Here is a 9,719-nt window from a genome sequence, read left to right on the forward strand (position 1 = left end):
TATGATGCAAACTTACCCACGCTGGTGATCTTCTGAGTTATCAGGTCCTTTAGCAGGGAATCAATGATGGGGTTGTGTCTGGAGTAGAGCTCGTAGCGGTTAATCCCAATGTGGAAACGAAGCCAGTTGGGGTATGACTCAGCAGTGGCCTCCCCCGTCGGACTGTACTCCTCCTCATTCCCATCGTTGTGCCTGTCGGTAAAGGACAACGGAGGATGTTAGTCAGTACTGCCTGACAACAAGAAAACCACAAGGTTGAGGGTTAAACTTGGTTTCCATTAAAGCTGCAATAAAACAAATACAACTAAACAAAAATCACTTGAGTAAATATATGAAAAGAATCAATCAAGTTGTACCTTACTATGATACACAACGCAAGCCACTTGACTTTAAACCAGGGAAAGTTAAAGGGATACTTCACCCAAAAATGAAAATTCTGTACCTTAAGTAAGCTACAATTTTATGTCTCAAACATAGGGGGTGATATAGAGGCAAAAATACAGATTTCAGCTTTAACATTTACTTTAGTACAGTTTTAGTACAATAATAACCACATCAAATGAGATGCACAACTTTCAATGCTATTATAATCCCAAACAGAATTGTAAACAAACTGTCTAAAATACCTAATAAATAAACACGGCGGAGGAAAGTTCCTCACTAAATAGGTGTTTTAATTCTTACAATCTTTTTGTGTAATCTTGTGAAATTATGATTTTATTGAATTTGATAATTTAGTTATGTTTGTCGACTTTGAAGTGCAGGCGATGGTGCTTTTTGAAAATCACTTGACTGCTGAACTCATGCCACGCACATTAAATACTATAATGGCCATCCCAACGACTTAATGCATCACTTTAGCTGAAAGTCCTGTCCATTCCTTAAAGCCTCTGACCTCTGACACAACCGAAAAAAAATACATGAGTTCTTTCACATCATTTTTCACGATGGATAACAAGGTCACATTAATTCACAAGTAAAATACAAATAAAGCTTTAAAGGAGAGTTTTTTTACTCAAAGTATTCATGTTTCGTTTTAACTGGCAATGTCAGGGTCACTCAGGCGTGGTTAAAAGCTATGTTTAGTTAATTCAGGCATGCCTAACAGGCAGAGAGTGAATAAGATATCCTGAGACATCCCTGGAGGACACATACGCCAGTCGAGTCAAGAAGATAAAGACAGGACGCCGAGCTACAAAAGTCACGACACCAACAAAACCTCTTCAGCTAAATGCATGTGACGGCTCGAAGGAAAACAACTCATCACTTCACAGAAACACAGATGAGTTCAAACAGCAACGCTTTTATCACTCGCCATTAGTCAGTATGAGTTGGGAAATGAGTTCCAACACTTGCATGTTTTTCCAATTATGTTCCTTTTTTATTCTGACTGTAGATTTAAAAACAAACACTTCCCTATAATGATAATTTTTTTCTCTTTCCTATTCTCCTGAGATTCTTCTATGCTTTATCTTCAGTTACTTTTAAACAAAACATCTTTATGATTTTTAAATGTAAATGCAAACAACTGGGATATTGAGTGGACTTAAAAAACCTTATGCATTTGGTCCTGTTTTACCTGCTAGACTTGGTGACCTGGTTTGGAAAAAAAAAATCATCACTTCTTGAGACATAAACAACTGGTGCTTTTACGCTATTAGTAACCACAGGTCATCAGCTCTGCTTTAAAGTTAACCTGTCATTCTTGGTTTCAAGGTTTTGGGGTTTAAAATCAGAGCCGACATCCTCAATTCTTTTCTTTATATTTTCTCAGTATATTTCAATATTTTTTTTCACTCTTAATCATGTTTTGTAATAAAGTTCTTGAAAGGCAGTGTGACCTGGTTTGGGATCCAAAAAGTCATTACTCGTTGAAAAGAATGTGTTCAATTTAAGAATTTCTAAATATTTTCCTGTATTCATTATTAATTAATAACCAAGGAATAGGAATTATATTTACTCAATTTTATTACTAGTTTTTGTGTGCTCTCACTATTATTTCATGTTTCTCTTTATATCTCCATGTAACGCTTTATTAGTTTTACAAACAACCTAGACTTATAGCCCTAAAAAATGCTCTTTCCCACTAATATGCACTATTATGTGGTACTTGCCATTCTTGGTTTCCAGTAGTTCTGGTATAGAATCTGATGTCAGTGTTGAGGTTAAATAAAGTGTCATCATCCGAGAGCTGAGGCACATCAGACTTATAGAGAGGATGCGCATAGAGCGCCTTCAGTCTGGAGGAACCCAGGACAGCTCTCCTCGGTCCAGCCGCCGCATCCTTCATCAAGCCTCGCTTCTCAACGCCCTGCTTCACAGGCTCGCCTCTCTCGGTCCCCTTCTCCATCGAATGCGAGCTGAGGTTGGAATTGGGATCGTTGCTGAAATCCTGCAGTAATCGTAAAGAGTGCTTATTTGGCCACTCCGGTTCCGCCGCGGCGGCTCTGGTGCGCTGCTTGGCCCAGGATCGAGGATCCTCGGGCGGGCTGTGAATGCACGAACAGCCGACCCCCGCTCCTGTCGCGCCGGAGCCAGGTCCCGCCGCGCGTTTCTCCAGCTTGGGTAATAGGTCTATCATGATGTGCATGGTGCACGCGACGAGAAAGACCAATAAAATCAACACGCGAAATCTGCGGAAGAGGATCATCTTCACTGTCACGAACAATATCTAAAGCGCATTAAAAAGTGGCTGTTGGGAGTTACAGTATGATACTATAATAAAGGAGATTCAAAGTGGTCATTTGAAGAATATATCCAGTGTACTCCTTCTTATGATGGGAGATCCGTGTTTAAATTGGTGCGAGATCTTCTTCTGCATCCCGGTGTGCAGATGTGTCAATAAATATTTCTTTTCGGCATAGTTGAGAGTAACGCAGATGACTATAAAGAAAATCAGGTGTCCTGGCGCATCCTCGCAGGTTCAGTGCATTATAAACACGTCCGCGCAGTCCATCCCTCCACGCGCTTTTTGCGCAAAACGCACGCGAATCTGACAAATGTCCCAAGAAAACACGAAGAGCGCCTCGGATCTCAGGAGCAGTCCTGTGCCGTGGCTGACTGTTTTTAGCATTTGAAGAGAGAGATAAAGTGCATTCGTAGTTGTTCTTCACCACGAGCAGTCAGTGACAGGTGTAGATGTATCAGTGCCTTGTGTGTTAAATATTGGGATCCCGCCTCTCTCGTCGTCACGGGATCCAGATTGGCTGAGTCCACATACAGGCAGAGCCTGAGACTCGCAATTCCTGAAAAGACAGAGGGCGCTGATGCGCACTTTGCTGACTTTGTCATTACTGGTTTTCATGCTTAACACGATGGTCACTTTTGATGGTTGAATTACAAAGGAAGCATTAAAAACTCATTATAATGCATGTAAGAATAGGAATAGGAATATGCAGTAAAATACAATAATATAATAGGTTTCTTTATTTAAATACTATATGCACTCTTATAAATATAGGTGCTAGTTTTTACAGAATCTTTTAGAGGATCTCAAATGTACTATTTATGGATGCTTTGATTTGTCTTTTGTAGTGTGATGAACCTTTCACTGCTTTTGTGCAGCAAAACATCCTGTAAAGGTTTATCGTGGAATCACTTTTTGGGAACCTTAGTATTTAATTTAGAGTGTGGTAAAAACTAGGTGTGTTATATTGTTTGATGTTGTTATTGTTTGTTTACAAGTCTAGCACTGGAATTTTCAAACAATTCACATGGCATCTAAGCATGCATAAGGCAATGCATCTAAGGCTTATTATAAAAATAATCATTTATATTAAACTTATATGAAACTATTATCAGTACGTCCTTTGTTGCAAAAACATTTTGAGATGAAAAACATTTTTGGGATTTTTTATTATTATTTGCCTTCAGATTCGCCTCACACCTCCAGGGTTGGGGGTTCGATTCCCGCTTCTGACTTGTGTGTGTGTGGAGTTTGCATGTTCTCCCCGTGCCTCGGGGGTTTCCTCCGGGTACTCCGGTTTCCTCCCCTGGTCCAAAGACATGCATGGTAGGTTGATTGGCATCTCTGGAAAAAATTGTCCGAAGGGTGTGAGTGCGTGAGTGAATGAGTGAGTATGTGTGCCCTACGATGGGTTGGCACTCCATCCAGGGTGTATCCTGCCTTGATGCCCGATGACTCCTGAGATAGGAGCAGGCTCCCCGTGACCCGAGGTAGTTCGGATAAGCGGTAGAAAATGGAATGGAATGGAATTTGCCTTCAGAGTAAAGTTACACCTTGGTTTACATCCGGGCCATATTTCTGATGAGAAAACAATACTTTTCCTGCTTTGTCTTAAAAAGCATTACAATTGACTCAAAACTGAGTAGAAGAAAAATATTGTTTCACAACAGATTAAAGTTGAAACATTTACACATGCATATAATAAGAATTCATGCTCGTGAATAAAAATGTGTGCAGTTATGAAAAGTAATTGTTGAATTACCAACATCTGATCCCGAGGAAGTGTTTGGAGACCTGTACAGTAAGAGGGATTAAAACATCAGTAACTTTACACCGTTCGAGCTTGTTGTGTAGTTGTCTGTGCAGAATCCGCCATCTGCGCTCCTTTACTGAGAGCACAACAAAGCTTCTTGATGTAACTGAACACAGAACTCAGTGTCTTGTGTCAGAAATCTCAAACACTCCCCACTGCCATTGTCCCTCTGCAGTTTCTAGCAGACTTTGCTAAAAACATCCCCACATTTTTTTAGATCTGCAGTTGAGGTGTCTGTAGGAAGATAACAGCAAACCTTTTTTTGTGGTGGAGATACATGTGTGAAAATCATTACCAATAGTGACTCAAATGAACTCCCTGGTCATGCTGTAATGTATGTACAGAATGAGATAATACTATATTTGCCATCCCTGATTAGTTTGTATTCCCCTAAATCCAGCCACTCAGTGCAAAATCATTCAATATTTTTATTTTTAGATTAATATGGCACAGATATGCTGTAGATTAGGTTGTGTAAGATGGAATAACCCTTTGTATAACTTCGAAATGACTTTAATGAACTCTTGGTATTTTGCACTGTGCACAAAAGCCAATTTTCAGCCCCCATTCATAATATAACAAAAGAAGTGGAGTAGTGAAGATGTTATCCTTTCTGCTTCTGTCATTTGCGCTTACGTGATCTCACGTGATTCTTGGAAACAGGAGAGCTTGTGAGAAAACATCCTTGTGTTTATTATGAATTGGAAAATGGAATAGTTTATTAATAGGATGTGTAACAAGAGTCGAACATACTTTTCCTTCTCATCATCTGACCTCACCCCCTCGTCATTAGCCTTCATGTTTAACCTGTTTACCGTGTGGTTCGACCAGACATATTTGGTCGTATTTAAAAGCACGAAGGTGCTTCCCTCTTTGTAGTATAGCTGAAAATGATGATGAAGTCAATTCCTGAGCCCTGCAAAAGTTTATAAATTCACAATTCTATCTCGAATTGATTAACTCGCCTTTTTGTCAAGATTATTCATACTAGAGGTGGATGGATTTTTCATTGTTGGGTAGAGTAACGTATTTTGAGGGGGGTGTAACTGCCTGAATAAAACATTGTAATCATCCAAGCTGTTGCAACAAGATTTCATTACCTCTTTAAACAGGTCTGAGAAATTCGCAGACACATGCGTTTCCTTCAAGCCTGGACATGAAAGAGGAACATTTTTGTATCACCAGAATGTCGATGAGCCATTTGGCAGAATTTAACTGGAGTAAGGATTTTTTAATATATCCTGTATTAGGGTTTGGATAGTGGAGAACCATCTATCCATGGTGTACCCTGCCTGTGGCCCAAGATGATGGGATAGACTCAAGCCCTCCCGAAACCTGCAGAGATGAAGTGGATTTGGAGAATAAAGGAATCGAATGAAGGAGTTGAATAGAATATGAAATCTTTGGTCCAACTATGCGCTTCCCATTCAGATCCACATTTAGAGCCAGTTTTATGAAACAGTAATTGTGAAAGGTTGCTAAAGACTGAAGGTTTTTACTTTGGTGTCCACATTCTTGATGCACGTTCCCTTTCGACAGGTGCTGAAACGGAGGATTGTTTAGCATCATGGCAAACAACAAAAAGATGAATGCATCACGCCCACTTGTGTTGTGTACATGACGTGGCCATAAGTACCCGACCGCCCCTTTCTAATTAACTTGTTTGGCTGTTCCAGCTACACCTGTCAGGACTATACCCAGCAGGTGCATTGACAAACAAATTCTCCTGCAGCACAACAATGCTTCAACGTAAAAGCATAGTCCATTACCGAACGTTTATTGAGTTTATTGCATAAAGCAACTGGCCTGCACAAAGCCAAGACGCGAAGGCCTCTGGGATTAATTGAAAGGTTGACTGTCAGACAGGTTTTATCACCCAACATCAGCACCTGACCCCACTGATGCTCTTGTGTCTGAATGGGAGCAATCCCTGCAGCCACATTGTAGAGTCTATTGAAAAATTCTTTCTAGAAGATTGAAAGCTATAAATAATTTGATATTAATGGTCAAGTAGGCACAACATTTATTTACATTATTTTACTCCTGCTTTTCCAGAACAATGTTTGTGTGTAAGTTGCATGACCTGTGAGCTCAGACATGGCACGTTTGACCCAGAGGAGAGATGCATCCCTCTTGGCATTGATCCAAGGTGGACTAGCACGCTTTGCAGAGTCAGGGAGTTATTTCAAGAATGGATTGTTCCCTCTCCGACAGGAGAAGATTGGAATGTGGGAATAAAAGTTTGCAGAGGTCCGGTCTCGGTGGATCAATGGGTTTTCATTATTCTACGCCACGCAAGATTCTTCACAGATACTCTCAGTATCTCTTTTGGCTTTGTAAATTCGGGCAGCCGTGTGGCGTCCCTAGTGTCACAAAGGATTCTGGGCTTTAGGTGCGATAGCTTGACGGACGTCCACGCTGTTTAGATGTAAGTCCCAAAGTAAAATGAGGTTTACTGCAACACGGTGATGTGGATAATTGAGTTTCTCTTATGTTCTGCTTATCACATTTACGCTCATGCCTTTTTATCACATTGTATTATGTTCCTTTTTGACACGCCGGTCTGCAGCTTTCCCAGGTGTATTTGAAGACCACTTGTGAGATTAATAGAGTCTGAGGTAAAAACTTTAGCTAATATTTAGATATTGATTCAAATCAATACTTAAACAACACCAATCATGCAAACATAATAGCATGTTTCCAACAACTTTTACTACAGTAGAACATTTTCTACAGACATATAGAGCCAAAATGTACACTACAGAACATGATGTGAAATCACCACAGCCAAATTTAAACTTGAGATTTAAGTCTTGATATCATGACATTTCACAAAGAACACTTTCACAGTTTCAGCTAAGCCCACGAAAAGCCCAATCAAAATAGTCACTATGTCGCAGCAAATGCTTCATAGCTTTCCATAGGAGCAGTTCCACAGTATGGACGTGACATATTGCATTATGGACGTGACATATAAATGTTCAAAGAATGAATTTGTTACGATAATATTGAACCATCTGTTTAAATTTTACTGAACCCTTGTTGATAGAGTCTTAACATCAAAAAATCTCACTCTATGAAAAAAAAAATATTTTAAAAAAGGGAAATAAACGTGCGTTATGGATGTGACAAAAAAAGGACACGGTTTTTGGGAGACGATAAACTTTGTAGGATTTCTTTAAAATAAAATGCACAACCCTGAAGCAATAATACCCAATGAATGGAGAAGGGATGCATCTTTATAGAACATGAAAAAGTTACTTTATATTAATAAAGGTGTCCCTTTATGAGGAATATGTAGCATTATGGATGTGACAATCCTGAAAATGTCACTTACCTGACTATGAAAAATCATGCAATAAAAATAAAACAAATGCTTTACAGATTTGAAGAGAGATCTCACACGGGTATTTGAACCACCAAATGTTAAAATCTTTTCTGTTACCATAGTAAAAAATGCTGGTAAAAATTTTCACAGAATTGCCTATAGCATTTTTATAACCTATAAAATTCCTCAAACCATACACGCTTGGCAGGTTTTACAAAATGTAGATTCACCTACTCTATTATGGAAACCATTAGAAACCATTTTCAAATATTATTATGAACCATCAGCTGTTTATAATTAAAACCAATACAAAATCCAGTGACATTTAATGGTGTTAATTCCCATTGGACAAATAACGTCTTGGTTACGTATGTAACCTCAGTTCCCTGATGGAGGGAACGAGACGTTGTGTCGAGAACGACAGATGGGGGTTCGCCCTTGAGAACCAATCAACTCTGACTACTATAGAAAAGGCCAATGAAATTTGGCGAATGCAATTTGCATGCCGGGCTCCGCCCCCGGAAATCCGGTATAAAAGGAGGCCGGCGTGCAGCATTCACTTACCTTTGTTCTGAAGAGCCTGAGACCTCTCAAACTGCAGCAGAATACGATACGTGTTCGTGGCATAAGGGACACAACGTCTCGTTCCCTCCATCAGGGAACTGAGGTTACATACGTAACCAAGACGTTCCCTTTCTGTCGGTCTCTCGACGTTGTGTCGAGAACGACAGATGGGGTTGCCTATGGAAAACGCCACAACGCTGTATCGCGTCACAATCTCTAGCGAAGCGACGGTAACAAGCCTGGGCGTGTCATCTCGAAGCTTTCGTGAGACTGTAACCTTCCAGTGTGGTGGTCGGGGGGTTCCAGAGCTTTCTTGGAGAAAGATGGGTACAGCCCTGACCGGTAACTTTCACGGACGGGGCCTTAGCTCTCTATAGGCGAGAGGCCGTCCAGATCAGTTTACACCGGGTAAGCGCGACTCTTAATCAGAGAAGCGCTACAGAGGCCACCTCCTACCCGTGGGGAGGAATATGGTGGATATAGGTATGGTCTCGTCCTTGGAGGAGAACGCATGGAACGTGCGGACTGAGTAGTTAACCGCGAGGTGGAGGCCCACCTGGGGAAGCTCATGGGTTACCAGGAGTGGGAACCATTCTCATGAGGATACATCAGACGGAACAGCCCACGGAGGGGGTGTTACAGACGTCCGGTAGCACTAGGTCCGGTTAGAGCTATCTGTGATAGCTCACATGGTATCCCGGCCTAAGGGGGAAGGCTGCTCTGCCCAGCCAGCCCCCAGGGGGTGCTTGTTTGGTGATGGATGGAATGCCTATTCTTAACCAGTGTCTGGGTAAGAAGGGAGGCTGGTGAGGTACCAGTTTCTTAGCGATGTGTTCGGGTAAGAAGAAAAGGTAAATAGCACACTGACCCAACCTGTTAGAGGGTGGAAAGGTGCTTTCGCAGGCATACGCCCCCCCGGATGCCAGTCCTACATGTCGCCACGCAGGACGTGGGCTGACACCGGGTTTACGCGAAGGTTGTTAACCCTTGCGAAGGTGTTTGGGCATAGCCCAACCCGCAGCTCTACAGATGTCTGCTAGAGAGGCGCTTCTGCCAGTGTCCAGGAGGTGGCTAAACTCCGTGTGGAGTGAGCCCTCACTGCCAATGGGCATGGGAGATTCTGAGATCGGAATGCCGTCGTAACGGCGTCCACGACCCAGTGCGCCAGCCTCTGTTTGGAGACAGCCTTCCCCTTCTGCTGTCCTCCAACAGACACGGAGCTGGTCAGAGCTTCAGAGCTCTGCGTGCGGTCCAGTACGTACTGGACACAACACTAATCGGGTTGGGTCTTCCTCCCCTATGGGGAGCGCCTGCAAGTTCACCACTTG

The 9,719-nt window shown here is 41.7% G+C and overlaps 1 protein-coding gene across 1 annotated transcript in view; it reads right to left on the minus strand.

The window, feature by feature from the left end:
* fam20ca (FAM20C golgi associated secretory pathway kinase a) overlaps nucleotides 1–3,133 on the minus strand; it is a 53,403-nt gene extending 50,270 nt beyond the window's left edge. The window contains exons 1-2 of the mRNA XM_056753714.1: nucleotides 2,115–3,133; nucleotides 17–192 (exon numbers count right to left, since the gene is read on the minus strand). Coding sequence (XP_056609692.1) covers nucleotides 17–192; nucleotides 2,115–2,650 — 712 coding nt within the window. The 5' untranslated portion in view covers nucleotides 2,651–3,133. The remainder of the gene's footprint in view (nucleotides 1–16; nucleotides 193–2,114) is intronic.
* Nucleotides 3,134–9,719: the final 6,586 nt, after the last annotated feature.

The sequence above is a fragment of the Triplophysa dalaica genome, chromosome 7, assembly GCF_015846415.1.
Source record: "Triplophysa dalaica isolate WHDGS20190420 chromosome 7, ASM1584641v1, whole genome shotgun sequence".
In the NCBI taxonomy this organism is placed as follows: domain Eukaryota; kingdom Metazoa; phylum Chordata; class Actinopteri; order Cypriniformes; family Nemacheilidae; genus Triplophysa; species Triplophysa dalaica.